Here is an 18,184-nt window from a genome sequence, read left to right on the forward strand (position 1 = left end):
TTTTCACCTTAAAATTACTAATACAAAACTCATCATTACCCTCTAACTTAAAAAGATGTTTGTTTGTTTAAAGTTTGGCAGAAGAGAAAACAAGTTACTAAATTATGGTTCAATCTTGAACCATATAATGCCCCATGAAGAAAGCTAGTTGTAAGAAAACATTTACTTTTAAAAATTATTTTTCAAATAAATGGCAGAGTTAGAACTGGACATTCAAAATAAATTCTACCACATTGTTACAGCAAAGTTTAAAGTCACAAGAGAATCACCCTGGTTTTTACTGCTCTAACAAAACACTAGTTCTCCCATACTGAATACTGACACATTCATTCTAGCTTTTTTATATTACTTTGTTTAAAAACAAAAACAAACTGAAAAACCCTGTTTATCTTTAATTTGACCATAAGACATTAATTCAAATCACCTGAGCATAGCTGAGCACAACACAATTCTCAAAAATGTCTTAGAACACCCCCAAAATGCTTTACCTTGGTGCAGAGCTTCCCCAGGCTCCATGCTTGTCTGTCAGAATGTTGATAATTTTCTGTATTAGTTGAGTTGCAGTCACCTGGTCTCGGTACTTAGCTGCCATTATCAAATGATGACACATTTTTTCTTCTTCCCGTTTGTCTGCAGAATACTGGGCACACAGTGACTAGGAAGAAAATAAAGACTTCATTACTTTGCATTTTAATTATACCGTCCAAAGGAACTTTGAAGCACTTCATAATTAATTACTTATACAAAACCCTTGAGAAATAAGAATTAACCCCATTTTACAGGTTTGAGAATTGAGGCACTGTGCAGCTGCCCACAGTAAATCTGTCCAGAGAGCCAAGCAAAGGATCTTGGTTTGTCATGAATTCTTTACCCCCATAGCATACACAAGATTTAGCAAATGCCAACACATTAGTGGCCTGATTGCATAATAAAACATACAGGCACAACCACTTTTATTTTTTAACAAAGTAAGTGAATAGCATTATAAAAACAAAGAGGCGAGTTTCAGAATAATGACTGCCAGCTAACTGACCAGACCACTCCCGTGGACTTCATTAGACTTGGATAGCCAACCATTTGCTGTTGTTTGTATAAATATGTAACTATAAAAACTAAGGAGAAAATCTATATATCTTCAGATAGACAGAAGACAAAAATGTATATGAAGACTGAATTATCTTTACCAGATGGCTTCTTGAAGTCAAGCACATTTGTAGGCCAGCATGGGAAAGTTAATCATTTCCCTAGCTGTACTACACCTGTTGTATAAACATGTTTGCCGAGGTACTCAAACCCAAATACTAGCAAATAAGAACTGAAAGTCATACCTACAAAACAGAACTCAAGACTAGGAAAGATTCTTTGTTACATTTTCTTATCATTTGTTTTTTGTTGATCTTATGAAAATTTGTTTGTTAATACAGAACTCAAAAAATGGGCACAAAATTTAGATCACCCCCCTCATCAAACCACGTGAAGAGCCACAACAAATTCATATATTGGTAGGAACAATAAAGGCTTTTCCCCACTTCAGCACTCCCTGTTTCTAATTTCAGTTTTCATCTGGCAATTCCACAGATCGCATATGCCAGACAAAGCATTTCAGCCTTTGTCAATGATTGGATTATTCTATGATCTAGTTAGTAGAATGGACACAAATGTCTGCCTAACAACAACAAAAAAATTGCTTTTTCTTTGTGAAGCACAGCTGATGCAGACACTGGTACAATTATTTCTTAGAGTTTAGATAACAGCACAATATTATAATGCTTTTTAAGTTTAAAACCGTAGCAATGCTTTTTCTATATAAAACTATCTATACGTACAAGCATTAGAAAACTGTTGCAAAAAAATAGGCAGGCTATGAATGCTATTCATATATGTGTACATAGAAACATATACATGTCATATAAAGTGAGAGAAAGATAAGAAGAATGTGGAAAAAAGCACAAGTAAAATAAAATTTCAGGTTGTGTAGATTTTCATAGACATTAGACAACAAAAATGCACCAACAGATGAATAACTTTAAAGAGCTATTTTAACAATTTTAATACATTTATGAATTTCCTCATAATTTTTCCCACACCTTAGAGCAATGCTCACCTGATGAACAGACATCCAGGAGTGGAGAATGGGCAGCTGACTTTCCAAGTCAGAGAGACATCAAAAATTGGCTTTTCTACTCCTATATAAAGCACTCTGCCACCCCCTTCACAAAAATATAAGATGGCTAAATCATAACCAACACTAAACAAGATTTTTCTAGCTTTTTTTAAATACAGCTGTCTTTTCCAATACATTAATCTATTTCGTACTCATGATGATTCTGAGTTCTTTTCAGCACTTTGTAAATGTTTCATAAGCTGTTATTTTTAAGTTGCCTGAAAGGGCAGAATTCTAAAAACAAGTGTATAAGGTAAGCTAAATAGTAAAATGTTTTAAAGTGCTCTTTAATGGATCCTCCTTTACAATTTGAACAGCAACTTTTCATATCTGACATAAAATCCATAGATATAAATCACATTAGAGGGTTATTCTTTCCCCATTATCAATCTCTGTCTCTTTATGGAACATTAAAGTCACATTTGACCTTAAAACATGATAAAATGGAAATCAAACCAGAATGTTTTGTAAAAGATATAATGAACTTGTACCTCTTTAAAAAAAGTCTCTTCATGATGTAATTTTGAACGCATCCTTCATTAAAGACCAACAAAGATTTTCAAAGTGTTGCTGTGACATTCAAATGAAGGAAGAAATGGTATTTTATTGTCCTGACAACTTCCATGAAAACAGAATTAGCCTGTTACAAAACAGAAATGTATAGGACTCCACTTTTCAGAAAATTCAGCATTTAATATGAATAGAAACCTGCAATTACCTACCAAAATTGAGAGACTCCCACATGCAGCAATCCCATAAAATTATAACATCACTCCAGGAGGGACTCTTAACCATAGCACACACTTTACAATATATATTTTACAAACAAGAACAGAAAGAAGCCACAGTTCTGCCAAGTATCTGGCACACGCATGTATAGTTACTAACACTAAGAAAGTTTTGCAAGAATTTTCTCTTTGATCATACAGGTGACTTGTCAATCGTTCAGTGGTTCCTACCCATGATATATACCAAATATTCAGCAAAAAAGCATCTATTTCTCCCCCTCCCTCTCTCGAATAATTTTTAATACAGGAGTGAAAGAAGATTGGCTCCACCAAAAGAAATGGAAAGAGACCCATCCCAAAGTAGTCAGTCACCACTCAACTGTTGAAAGCACTAAAAATTCTCCATTTCTTTACTGTATTTTTTTCATATTCCAGACGCCTTCAGGTTCACCTGATCCACTACTTTCAGAGATGCGATACCAGGATACAGAGTGGTACATGTTAGTACTTCACACTAAATCCCGATCATTCCATTTATATAAAATAAAAATTCAGCTTGATTTCTGTTTGTGCACAAACGCAAAAATGTATTTTTGCAGTTTTATTTTTTCTTTATTGCTTGATTTCTTGCTCTTGCAATATGCACCCTGTCATACTTGAATATGGTTCTACAAATAGATACACAGTTGCATGCAAATGAATTTGTCAAATCTTCCTTCCACTAGTGCTTTGGCTTACATAATTTTTGTTACCTGTTTGGGGAAGTTTGTGATTATACTTTCATTACACAAGTACTGCAGTCACACTCACGATGAAACAAAAATTGTTGAAAGAAGAAAAATGTATTTTCACATATACACTCCACAAGTTATCTATAAAAAGTCTTCAATTCAGTGGCTGTTAAAAGTTTTACAAAAAGAAAGTGTATTAAGCAGAATCCTTTGACCCAGCCATGGAGCAGAGGAAAGATGCTTGTTCTCTACCCCTTCATACAGGATGGAACAGAAACCTTCTCTTCGCCATTACCACAGAGCAGAACAGAGTTCTCTTCTCTCTCCCATTTGCTGCTTGGACAAGACTGCAGGCTATTTGAAGATGTAGGTTACCTGAAGATTTATTTTTAAGGAACAGTAATTCTAAAGGAGTACAAGGTCATCCAAGAGGCAAGTTATAGGTATGGAAATACAATACATTCTATATGCAGGAAATATTCCAGAAATACTATTGCAAAATACTGACAAGGTGAATTAGTCTATTCTGCCTGTCTGTATTTCAGCGAAGAGGAGGATTAATCTAGTGTTTTCAGAACAATTTTGTCTTTGATCTTTATAAAAATGTCAAGTAAAAGATTTTCTCTGCACGGTACCATCTGCATGTGCACCTCTGCAGTCCCAAAACTATAATGTAATGCTTTCCACAAACTACAAAAAAGTTTAATAGTGTAGGGTTTTTAAATGCTATGTTGTACCCTTTTTACTTTTATTCTTCAACTCAAAGATCACTGAACACTTTTACATATACCAGTTCCTTTGTCTAATCTGGCTAAAAGCTACTTGCTTTGTGAACAACCTGTCTCAGAGGGTGTCATTTAAGAGGAAAGTCATCCATTAGATAACACGTAGTCTTGCCAGTAATGCAAATTCCCTAAAAATAAGGATATTTTAGTAAATGAAGGAGCTCCTCAATCCTCTGCTTTCACAGATCTTTGCACTTGACCTCTGACCTGAGGTTTAAAGTCTGGACTAAAAATGCTACCCAGGGAAATCTTACAAAGACTCCTGAATAAGACTTAGAAAAATGAAAGCTTAAAACCTCAACAGCGAACAAAAGTCAACCAATGACAACGTCTGACAGCCACCGTCAATTCTGAAGTGATGCCTCTGTCATCCAACGACTCAAAGTATTGATTTCTCTCAGCATGAAAAAAGCTTAAGCCAATGAAATAGATATAGCATCATCCCCCCGATAATAGCCATCAAGGTTAACACCAGCAGAACACTTATCAAAGTATCTCTTCTATTTCTTCTTGTTTTAATGGACTGAACACAATGCAATGGCTTCTCATCTCTGCAACCTATAGTTTTCCAAACCTCATTTATCCACTTTTCCAGCCTGTTATCTGATTTGAAGATTAAAATGAATCTGCATCTAAATCAACTTTGTTTGTAATACAAAAGGGGGGGGGGGGGGGGGGGTTAAAAAAAAAAAAAAAAAGGAGGCGGGGGAGAAAAAAAACAAGTGGTTCTGTAGCCAGACATTCCCAGGGAAAAAAACATGCATTTAAAATCACAAGGGGGGGGGGGGGGGGGGGGCGGCGGAAACGGGACGGACCCCACAGTTGATTTAGTTCACACCAAACACAGACTGGTAAAACTATGGTCATGACCAGAAAAAAACCTACCACAGTCAATTTGGGTTAGTAATTAGAGAGAAATGCAAGGATCTTGAGAGACATCTGGTTTTAATCTGTGCTGAGTCAACAGCTTTATTTTTTACCTTTAAGTCTCACAGTATTAAGCTTTAGTAAACCCAACTAAATGCTAGGCAACAGCTGAGATTGCATCTTTCAAATGAACCAAATTTAGTAGAGTAGGTAAATGAGACAAACTAAGAAGAGTTCAACTGGATATAAAAACAACTGACATAATAAATAAACAGTAAAGAGCAGAGACAAATAACATCAGATTTATATTTATTCTGCAGTATCCATTAGTACCATAGACTTTTTTTTTTTTTTACACCTTTTTCTATGATGCTTATTTAACTGATATTATCTGTGTTACAGTAGCACCCTTGGATCGCAATCAAAGACAGAGCTTTACACAAACAAGTAAGAGCTCTTACTCCTTGCTAGAAACTGGGATTTGCTATATGTGCCCTACATTATTCCAATATTCTAACCCTCTAAGCACCACTGTTAACCACTGGCATAAACAATATGCAGAGACAAATGCTCTCGTTGAACCCAAGAAGCCAGTTCTTACTGTACACATGCCCAAATGCTTTGCATTCAAAGCATGCACTAGGATAGACACCTTTCCCCCTCTCTCTTTTGCAAATCCAGTTTATATCTGCAGTCCCTTCATACTGTTCTTGTTTTAAAACAGGCTAAGATCCTAAAAACATTACGCTTGGGCATTAAATTTGAGATCCTTTGGGTCCACATCTTTAAAGTACAAGGCATTTTTCAAGCTAGAAATAATCAGAGTACAATTCCCCTATGCTCTAGAAACAGTAAAGCTCAGCATCTATGCAATAAAGCTGCATAGATGGCTCTGTGCTCTAAGATTAGATATTCAGCAAAGAAGGAGCCAGTGATGATCTTTTAAGCCATTTCCCAACCACACTGCATCAACACTGACATTCAACTGCTTCAACACCACCACAGAGATTAGTACTGTATTCACTAAAGAACTTCTAATCCAATGCAACAAGTGAATCAGATCCATGAACAACTTCTGGAACTGACAAACTCACTTATTTTACAAGGAACATCCACTCTGTCCAGCAAATGAGACATACACTTATATAGTCTAAGGATTCACTACACATTCCTAGTGAGGGCCAAATAAAGGTTGCACTGCTGTGATTTTTCATAACTGTTGGATACTTGGTTTGGCAGTCTTTTCATATTGTCATTTCTACACAACTTATGTTTTAAAAAGGGAGAAAAATACCTTTTAATCAGGTGAAAACATATATAAGTCTAAAAGTGGGCCAATTACAAAGACTGCTATCACTTCAACCAAAGCAAAGCATAGCAGTGTTTGATTGTTACCTCGCCTGTAACCAGTAAAGGTATGTGATCAACTTGTTACTGCCAGAAGAGAAATACAGTATTTAGTTCCAGTCTCCAAAGGTGTAGTAGAAACTGGCCTAGGGAACCGTCCCAGTCCTACTTTCAATGTTCCCCAGCTTTTCTTTCTGTTCTCTTTTATCTGCAGGCTCTTTCTCATATTACCCACCAAAACTTCGCCTTTTGTTCTTGCTGTTAGTACCTTACTCTAGCAATAGTATCAGGACGCTTCCTCCCTTCTGTACAGTATGAACACTAACTGGAAGTAGGGGAAATAGTTATCATCCGCGACAATGGTGGTGCTGCCAGCTCAGGAAACATTTGCCAAATAAGTCTTGCTGTGGCTTTCAAACCATTCTTCAAGGTCTTGTGAAAAATCTTCATATCACCAGGGGCCAGATGGCACATTTCCAATAAAATACAACAAACTAAAACTCTGAAATGTCCTCATTCACTAAGTGTGACCACCGCCCCTCCAACTGCCTTGTTCCACTGAGGCACAGTAAGGACCTCTATTACCTGTCAGGTAGGTGGGAGGTAGTCCAGCAGTTTTGGCCCCAGCAGCCAAATAATTACCTCCCCAAGATTCAGATTTCCAGACACCCTACTGCCAGCACAGTTCTTTTACAACTTACAGCACCAAGACTTGGCATAGGAGTGACGCTTGAACAGATTGAAAGTCACATGCAGTTCAGATGGCACAGATAAACCTTAAACGAAGTCTCTAAGAGCACGTAACACACACTATTGAGTATTTTTGAACAAAGCAGCTTACTAATTAAGAAGCCCTTAAAGGTATTACTTAAGCAGCAATTTTTCACAAGTTTTCTGTCAGATGAATTCTGAATAATTTTTCATAATAGGGGCAAAAGGGGAAACAATAATACCTCAAAACATGAGAAAAATGGAAATTCTCAATGAAATAAAAAGAGGTAACATTTTTTAATGTTTTCATTTGGAAACATTTTGCCAACCTTCTTTTCTGAAACAAGAAAAAAACCCCTAAACCTTAAAGTAATTCAACCGCTGAAAGCACAAAGAGTAGAAAAATTTAGCCAGAATGATTCACATCAGCAGCAGATAAACCAAAAGATAATTTGGAGCCTTATTACAAAATACCTTGTACCACTTTGACATATAAATGTGGCTTCAGTCTCTGGCTATCACAAAGTGAAAGGCATTTCTGTGAGTTAAAATTCTTTAATTTCTATAGCTATCAAAGACACAACTATAAATACTTAGGTATATTAGTATTTAATACATGACTTAAGTTAATTGTCTCAACACCTACCTTAAAGGAACATGTATTCCTACATAGGACTAATTTTTATTATTATATAGGAACTTACATATTATATGTAGAATACAATGCAAAAATAATCAGCATACCTCTGTTGATTTTGTTATTTGTTGTTTGATATTCCTGCTACATCACACTCACTGAATTTCCTTATAAATTTGCAAAACACATGCAAAGCAAATTAATTTCCAGCCAAAATCTTTACATACACAGTTTCCAAGATTATGTAGAGTTCCAGAAAGACAGAAGGATTAGCCCCTTGAGATATCCCTGCAGCCTGGGGTCTGTGTTTCTGTTTCTATTTTCTACACAGTTCCCCTCAAGCACTTTTCAGCTTTCCCTGTTCAGCGTCTTGGTTTGAGAACACAACTCTGATTTTAATCCAGGAGCTTCAGAATGTAGCAAAATGTACCAAGTCGTGAACAAAGAACAGAGAAATCACATTCATTTGAGATAACAAGACATTTAGGCATAATAGTTTCCTATCTTGCCATGACTGGTTACATGCCAATGACAAGCAGATCTCTTAATAAGCTTCAGTACTTTGGATTCCAAGTTGGTTTCACACCTGACTGGGCTCCTTAAGATGTCACTTATGACACTTAATAAAAAAAAAATTAAAAAAAAAAAATAATTGTAGCTTGCCTTTCCATAACTTTGTTCTGTACTCTGATAACAGAATCAAAGGCATGTTTTGAAGGTATTCTACTCTGTATAGTAGTCTAGTACTCACTAGACATTAAGAACAAACAAAAAGAAAAATACCATCAACGCAAAATAAAATCAGTGTATACACTGGGATACATAAAGGCAATTAAGACATATGTAGGAACATATCACCTATAATTCTGCACCAGCAATGGAAGGAGCGTTAAAAGTGTTCTGTGCTATATTTGGCAAACCTTTTGTGAAACCTCAGCTATGAAACATTCAGACATTAACACAAACTCACAACACTAAAGGTAACCCATCTGTCCTTCACCAGCTTCTATCATGCTTGCTCCAAGAGCTAATTTAGTAGACTTGATCTCTGACAGTTCAGGACTTTTTCAGCCTCTCACATCACCTTGACTGGCACATATCCTTGAGCAACACCACTAAATAGGACAAACACGTTTCCTGGCAAAGTATTTCCTTCCCAACACACGGAGGAAAAAACCCTTTAGTTTCTGCTATTAAGTCATTGTACCTTCATCTGTATCTGCAGAAGCATTTTAATTCATTATTAAGGAAAAGTATTAAGGGGTTCTTTTTTTGTCAGAGGAATCTCAAATGATTATCAGAGAATCTATGCAAAAAAGACTATATGGGATTTTATTCCAAGGTCTATGCTCAGGGCTGCTGATTCACAAGTTTCTAACTTACACTCCAAACTTGCTCTTCCCCTTACAGTAAACTAAGATTCTTGAGAGGCTTATTCTTTGGAGGACCAAGTATTTTAAAAGCAGGATATTTTGATTAAGATGATGATGAAATGGCAAAGATTAAAAAAATAATAATCCAGAAGCAAATGGGAAGGATTCTTAAAATATGGTCTTTTATAGCAGTTATTTGTTAAAATCATTCCTAGCCACTTACTCTGGAAACATGTTAAGCAGTCACAATCCCAGCTTTAGCTTAACCTCTGCCTTAACTTAAAGCTTCCTGTCAGAATTCCTATAGCATCAAACTACGAAAAGCAAATTATTTTATTTTTTACTTCTCCTTTTTTCAGTAGGCTGTGTTTTGTATTTCATTCCAACTAGTGTATGAGGTTTTCTTCCTTTGTGATTGGTTCTCATGCATTTATGTAATACAACTTTGGAATTTCAGATAGTATGAGATAGGTATGAATAGGAATGGGTTTTAATTAACATTTTTTTATTCATAAAAAGTTCTACCACCCTTGAAAGGTTGACATTTGGCTCTAAAAATTGTCGGGGGAGGATTATTTAATTGCTTTTAAAACTGTGTGATTGTATTACCCATTAAAAGACAGCATTTGAAATATTCTGACTATTCAAAGTGTGAGAAGACAACAGTCTCTGCTTTAAAAACACTCATTCACACAACTCTAGATCCTTTTACTGAGCAATACGGAACAAGGATTAAAAATACTCCATAACAATTGCTTTAAAATTTTTATTTTTATTTAAATGAAGACACCACAATCATGCAAGAGTCAGTATTACAACTACCACAGATGCTACCTTCAGAGAAATTAAGTACTATGTAGCACCAAGCAGTTTCCACTGGCATCTTCTTTATGTTGTCAATGGGGGCAGAATACTGCATAAACATATTCATTTCCATTTACCTAAGAAGAGCATATAAGATCCATTTCATGAGTTTTCTGTTTATTTCTCATTTCAATATTAAACACCAGAGCTTGTGAAACATCCTATTCCAAGGCTCTGATGATCTTGTCAAGTTTTATTTTTGCCTTTGTTTCAGTTCAGCATGCAAGGTTTTTCTGTCTCGCTGGGTTTTTTTAAATGGTATGGGGGGTGTTTTCATACCATCCCTCGATAACAGTTATCAGCATTTATTACAAACAACTGAACTCATGGACATTGGTGTAATGGTACAAAACAGATTACACAGTACAACTGCACAAATCCTGCTTAACTAGATTTCACTAATTGACTTTAATTCAGTGTAAAATAATAAACTCCATACTTGAAGCTTGTTATGTTTAGAGCACAATAGCCATGCAGGATAAAAAAGCAACACAAATTCTGTGGAATTTTGAAACAAGAATCTGAGATTTGATGTGAATTACAGTTCACTCGTTAACATTATAGGTATTGAAAGAAAGTACAGTGACTAACCAAAATCACCAGCTTCCACCAAGTATGCACAAAAAAAGAAACTACTGAAATGATATAGAACATTATATAAAACACCATAAGTGACAGTTATTGTACATACCAAAGCACCATGCAACATTTCTCACATGCTTTAACAGCTTCAGTTACGCTGTAGCCCATAATCTACCCCTGTCAACTTCTAATATTCCAATATTTCTGAGTATCTTCAAACAACTGCCATTCAAAAATAACCTGAGAAATACTCCTCCCCCTCTGCTGCTGACCATGCGAAATCGCCTTGCAAAATGGTGTTGGTCCAATGCCAAGACAGGTGATGCTGGCTTCAAGGCTATCAACAACTGCTCAGAAATGAGATATCTGGGGTTTCTAACAGGCAGCATCGGAAAAAAGAAGCAAAAACATTTCAAAAGTCAGCATATCTGATTTTTTTCTTCTGTAAACGCTTAATGCGTTCAGAACTAACGGTAGCATAATTTAAGAGATGCCTGTAGGTGGCATAAGGTTCTCCCAAGGTTGAGGGCGACAAAAGAGCCAGCGCAGCTGAGGAGCACCCTGTCCTGCTGGTGGTAGCAGAGAGAGGCTGCCCCACAGGCTGGCCAGAGGCCGGGGCCAACCCCCCATCCTAGCGATGCCCACCACCTTGCTGTGGGCTCCCTGATCCTTTCCAGGCCCCCAGCCATGGGGCAGGTGGGCTTCCCAGCCTCAGGCGGAAGGATGGGGGAGTGATAGAACGGCTTTGGTGGGCACCTGGTGTTCAGCCAGGGTCAACCCATCACAGCCCCATGGCCCTTCCCTAGAGTCGGGGGTCTGTGCTGGCCCTGGCTACCCTCCTCCAGGGTTGCCCTGCTCTTCTCATGGCGGGTGGCAGGTTGGAGATGCTGGGTGAGGTTCTGCCCAGGAGGCTGCGGTACTGCAGTGGGTGCCCACCTTACCCCCCTGCAGGGCACTGCCAGCCCTCGTGGCACCCTGACAGTGTATTACTGTAAGTCTCTGGTACCAAGTTAAGACAAAATTTGTTTCACAATTGCCATATATTCTCTATACTATAGTAACCCATCCAATAACTGAGCATTTTGCTTGCTTTTTCTGTCACCTTCCTTAAATATTTCTGAGGCAAGAATTGGCATCAGTCATGAAAGATGGAATCTCAAATTGACCTAAGGGCAACACACAATTCAGGATAGTTTGATGAGATTTAAATCTCAAGTTTCCACAAGGACAGGCAGGGAGGAGGAAGGAAGGAGCACAAACATCTCAAAATCCATTATGCCATAACCTTGGCATTACTACTAAGACCCAGAATTTGTTCCAACAGGTTTTTGACAAAAAAGCCCAGTATCTTGGCACTAGGGCACAAAGGAAAAAAGCGTAATGATGACCAAGGCACTTCTGCTGCTCATTATTATAGTCACTATCATCGCCTTCCAAGCCCTATTTCCAAGAGCTATCTAAATCTTTTCTTTTAAAATGGCCAGAAATCTTTGAAGATGCATTTTTCTAAAAAGTGAATTAATAACAGGGACCTAGAAATGTGAGCAGGAAAAACATCGGAGGAGTGGTGAGGAAAGTATCAGGAAATATATCTATCATCTTTCTTTTGTGAAGCAGAACAATGAGGACAATTTAGTTTTCTGAATGGTAAGACTTTTTAAGGATTGACTCTGCCGCTTCCAGCAGGACTTCAGATTAACAGTGAAATCCAGAGGTCTCTAAATCACTTGGCACCTTCCCTGACACACTGATCATCTGAAGAGCAACTTAACTGCCTGATAGATCTACCTTTTCATGATCTAAGACCATCTCAAAGGGATTGGCTCAATTTTCTCCTATTTAGGTCAAAGAGAAAAATCAGTAGGTGGACTCATTCTGTAAACATTTCTATAAAAGAATCAGATGAAGCAGGAAGAAAAAGATTCAAAAAATCTATTATAGTGATTCCTATCTAAAAGCTAATATGGGAAAGTTAAGATGAAAAGCTGGACTGCAAAGCAGTGAGACAGAAGTGGCAGTGTGAAAGGACCTTTCAGTTCCTGTTAAGAATTCTGATTAGTGCAGTCTTTTTCCCTTTCCTGGACAGCTGTATAGGTCTACTCAGAAATAAAAGGCTACCTTTATAAAAGATTAGGAATGTTACTCTCGGTTGTGTTTGGCTTTACAGTTTTCCATCATTTCCCTTCCTGGATCCCAGACAGACTTCAAGCCCCACCTACTAAAAAATAAAAATCATTTTAGCAATTTGATTGTAAAATCCTTATTTAAACAATTACTGTCTCTTTTGACCCATCACTCATGGAGGTATTTATTTCAGTGCAGTCACCATATTTTGTATTCGGAACAGAGCATTCTCAATGAAAGGCTGAAGTATTCATTGGAATGAGAAATAGCAATTCAGGACAAAATATTACAGTAGATGCAATATTTTGCACAATTTCCTCCTCAATAATATTCCAATAAATGAAAGAGAAAAATAATCTATGTGACTAACAAATACGGGTAACATTGAAAACCTTTAATTGTAAATGTCTTCAGGCTCTACTGATGAACTTTTCTAAACATCTCAGTATCTTAATGCATATGTTTTACTTCCCACATTGCCCCAAAGTTGATTTTCATAAGCCACTTTCATGAACATCAAACAGTAAACCTGCATGAATCAAAATTTGTCATGCCTAAATGAGGAGACTGCATTAACTACAAGATGAGACTATGCATACTACGATTTGAGCGCAAACAAGAGAATGACCAGTCTATCTATAGCTTACATAATCAAGAAGCCATAGGTCAAGACAAGTAACTACTCAAACTATGGACTAGTCTTTCAATAGAGACTCCTATAGGGTCAGGTACGCTACTTCTTTTAGGCACATCCAAACCTGTTTAGGGGTTGCAAAAAAATCTAACATGAAGATACTTTTCTCCCTTTCTTTTATAGAAATATCGGTGTGCAAGTGCTTGGATAAATCCTCCAGATAAAAAGTGGACTTTACTTTCTAAAGCTGGTGTCAGAGTTTTTAAAATAAAATCTTTTGGAGGATATACACATAACCACATTCAGCTACAGACAATAGTTGAATGGGCCAGTAAAAGAAAGCATATTGCAGGTACACAAACTTGTATGCAGTTTTTGTACAGCTGCAGAACAAGCTGGCTTCAGGGAGTCACTTCTAGATTTTCATTTCAACCATCAGGTATTCTAAAAAAAATTGAAATTTTTATGAGTCACACAAATACTAACATCCTAATACCTGTATTCACCAGTCTACCCTGGTAACTTCAGAACTGCAGAGGTTTCACATGAAATCCAGCTATAGTCAAGTGGGATGGGCTTTAACACAACAGCCTCAACTCAGGTCAGTCACAAGCAGTATTTGCAACTCAGATGCTTTTGCCAGGAAAAGTCAAATGAGAAAACAAACATGTAGAAATAGAACTAGAATGCAGGGAAATATTTTGCAGTTTTGTGACTGCTTTCTTCAATTCCTGTTATAAACAAGCTTCTCACATAAAAAACATATTTTTGAAAATGAAATTTTATTTGAGAGAATATTCAAGACTACTACCAAAAGATTGTCAAATGCATCTGGGCTATAAAAGACAATGTTTTGGATCAAAAGTTAACATCTGTTTAGCAATCAGATGCATATTTCATCCTTAATGAAGGCCTGAAAAGTAGAGTTCACTTTATTCTGGATGCAGGTATCAAAGCAGATCTCACAAAGCAACATAGGTGCATCATCTAAGGATCTTTTTCACATTAAGAATCCTATTAGAAGGAAAACACTAAAAGGTAATTGAATTTCCCTCAGTTATCTTCATCTCTGTCAGCTCCTGCTACAATAACTTACTCTCCGGAGCAGAGATAACTCAATTCTGTCCAGCAAGCATATGTTATGAATCTCCAAAGCAAACTTGTCTAAATCATTCTGGTCTTCTATCAAGGTTGGCTGTGGATATGAACTCTGACAGAAAGCAAACAAATTTATTTTTATCTTTTCAATAATTCACTTCCCTGTGCCTTGATGGAAGAATCTAAAGACATAAATGTTTCCACTAATTCTGGAATTATAAAGACTGGTTGAAAATATTTTATCTGGAAGTAAATGCTATTATAAACTGTTTGATTCACCATCCTGTTTTAGCAGAAACAAAAAAAGTGTGCTACAGCATTTTCAGGTTTCTGTTGGTATACAAAAACTAAAACTATCATCTCATGCTGTAACTGACATTTTTTTCAGAATGGTTTTGACATTTATATTTTTCCCTTCAATGGAAATGTTAACTCTACAAATAATAACAACAGAAGTATACTCTAACTTTTTATTTCATCAAAGCTCTTAAAATTTCAGTAAGCACAAATTCTCCACTCATGTAAGCAAACTACTTTGATTTTAAAAGTCACATTTTAGGAATGTATAGTGACTCATCTAGACCAACATCACAAAAGAAAAACAAAACATAAAGCAGCCAAAGGAAGGGTAAAAGACAAGAATCAGAAAAGCTACTTCTGGAGGGAGAGGAAAGAAAATACTAGATAAGATTCTGGTCAGACTAACATTAACCATATGATTCCCATCAGTTTATGATTATTTCAGGCTGTTCAACATATATGTAAAAAAAAGTCTGAAGAATTAATGAATAATGAAGTGACAAGGTTCGTTGCTGATACTAAGCTATTCAGAGTTGTATAATCATGAAGGAGCTGTGAGGAACTGGAGGGGGAGCTTGGAAGACTAAATTATCATGGTAATAAAACAGCACAGGAACTTCAGTGTAGACAAAAGAAATGTTGGAAAGAATCTAATTTTAGATATAAAATGACAGACTCTGAGTTCACCTTTATCTTTACTCCTTTTTGCCATAATGAGATGGTATTATCAATGACAGATAGTTCTATGAAACCATCAGCTTTGTACAGGATAATCAACAAACACACAGGAATCAAGTAAAGAATTAGGAACCACTGGGAAGAGAGCAACACAGAAAACATTGTGTATTTATAAATTCCTGGTGTGTCCACACCTGGAATGCTGGGTGCAGTTGTGGGTCTTCCATCAGAAAATATGACAGAATTGAGAATCATTTCGGAAGGATTCAGAATTGGAGTCACTGCCACAGAACTAACTATGTAACAGGATTTTTCAAGGTGGGGAAAAAAAAAAAAAAGACAACTCAGGAGGCATAGGAGAATTCTGTAAAATCATGTGGAATAAAGGACCCTTTCTATGTGCGTTTACATGAATGGGTTCTAGAGATTCTTACAACATTAGATGGCAAGTATCACCAGGAAAAAGCAGGCCAAAGAGATGGAGAGTGCATGCTCAGAAGTTTGTGTGTAAAAGTTTCCCAAGAGCTGGTAAACTCTAGGGACTGGCAGTCTTTTTTGAACCTACAAAATATGATCAATTCAGAATATCACAGGTCTGCTGAATCTGTACACCACCATTAGCACACATTAGTATCAGCAGCAGCTTGTATGACAGACAACATCCCAGAGAGTGATGGCTACTCTACACAAACAACGAATACAGGATTGTATATATACCCCCATGAAGCAAAGGACCTTCTGCAGGACTTTCTGAGGCTATTGGAATAAACTCTTCATTACACTTGTTGGAGTCAACCTCCCAACTGCAAGCTCCAACTGTAAGTGTGTAAGTGATGGTGTTGTGTGTAGTTATCAGCTATTAACAGTAACAGCTTTATTCTATTAATTACAACAGTATAATGAACAGAAGGTGTTCTAAGAAATACTGGTTGTGATCCCTGTCACCCCTCCAACCTGACTTGCTACCAGGGAAAAGGCATTTTACAACGCAAGAATGAAACTAAGATGCCAGTACAATTTGCAGTTAACTCAGTGTAACTCTTAGCAAAGGTCTATGTGGATTCAAAGTTTCACTGGGCAAATAGGGGAATAATCCCTGAAGGGGTACTAAGCACATGGCCTTCATTTCTGGCAAGCAACAATCAGAAGTCACTTCAAATTGCCCAAGAGTGGGAGTGTATTCTGGGAAAGTGTTACCATGTTTGCCCTTTTAATAAACTCTTCCTTAAGTATCCACAGATAGGATAATAGGTTTGATAATGGGACTTATCAATGTGATTAGTCTTGCTCATCCACGTTGCAGTAAGAATCAATCTTCCAAGAACAGACACAGACTAGAACTACTAGGATGATGTAGAGTATGCAGACACCACCCTAGAAGAAAAAAACTTAGAAGAATAAAACTCATTTAGCCTACTGAAAAGAGGTGAGAAGATGTAATAAATAATAGATAAAAAAAGTAAAATTAAGAAAAACTAAAGAAAAAAGACCACTGAGGCCAAAAGATAATAATAACATAGTAACAAAGAAATATATGCTGAATACAAGTAAAAATAAATTATAAGTTTAGAACTAAGCAGAATATTTAAGTCCAACCTACCAGTTGAAATAGTGAGAAAAAACACCTTCGGGTATTCAGGTCCTAAAGATCTTTTCTGACCTTGTCAGCACCAATCAGAATTATTTTAATATAACGTCTTTCTCATTTAGATCAAACCAACTTATAATAAAGCACACAGAGATGTGTACTGTCACCAGTGTGTTTTCTTCAAAGCTGAACAACTCCTAATAGTGTTGTAAAAAAGGTACATAAGTAATGCAAGTTATATTTGGACAGGAATTTTAGAAGAAAATGTCCAATCAAGCACAATAGGATATTTGCTTTGTTAATGCTAAAAATTTACACTCTATGTATACTGTATTACTTCAGTCAAGACTCTTTCAGAATCACTACCTGGCATGAGCTACCATAAAAGTCTGTACATAAATAATAAACAAGGTAAACACTACTGATTTATTTTTCATGAATAGGTGAGAACAACAACATTTCTGATGGGAATATCTAATTTGAAGCAAGAAATTTCTCAGCTAGCTAGCTTACTTTCCATATTATGAGCATAAAAAGATGCAGCAAAACATGGAAAATGTTTTCATAGACAACACAAAAACCATATAAGAAGATACAATATTAGGGGTTCAAAGGAAACATGTACCATCCATCAAAAGGCTTTTTAAAAGACAAAAAAAAAAGCTGGAATGGTTAAGCTGCAGAGAAAGAAGGCTGTAAGAAAATGGCATTCTTCAAGAAGTCTGTTCAAAGAAGGAAAACAGAAAAATATGTCAACTGTGGCATATTAGTTTTAAAACCAGAATGAAACCAGACCAAAAGAGTTTGAGGAACACTTGCATAAAGGCATAAAAGGCAGTAATAAATTATTTTTCAAACAAATCAGAAGCAGTAAGCCCGTTAAGGTGTATCTGTAGAGCTAATAGAAGATCAAAGGATAAAAAGAGCTCTTGGAACACAAGACCACCACAGAGAAGTGCTAGCAGAGAAATTA

The 18,184-nt window shown here is 36.5% G+C and overlaps 1 protein-coding gene across 4 annotated transcripts in view; it reads right to left on the reverse strand.

Annotated features, from left to right (window-relative positions):
- Positions 1 to 18,184, reverse strand: part of LRBA (LPS responsive beige-like anchor protein) — a 434,838-nt gene that overhangs the window by 253,071 nt on the left and 163,583 nt on the right. For all 4 annotated transcript variants that reach the window (XM_049815176.1, XM_049815173.1, XM_049815174.1 and 1 more), the window contains one exon: positions 489 to 655. In XM_049815176.1, coding sequence (XP_049671133.1) covers positions 489 to 655 — 167 coding nt within the window. The remainder of the gene's footprint in view (positions 1 to 488; positions 656 to 18,184) is intronic.

This window comes from Accipiter gentilis, chromosome 12, assembly GCF_929443795.1.
Source record: "Accipiter gentilis chromosome 12, bAccGen1.1, whole genome shotgun sequence".
NCBI lineage: Eukaryota > Metazoa > Chordata > Aves > Accipitriformes > Accipitridae > Astur > Astur gentilis.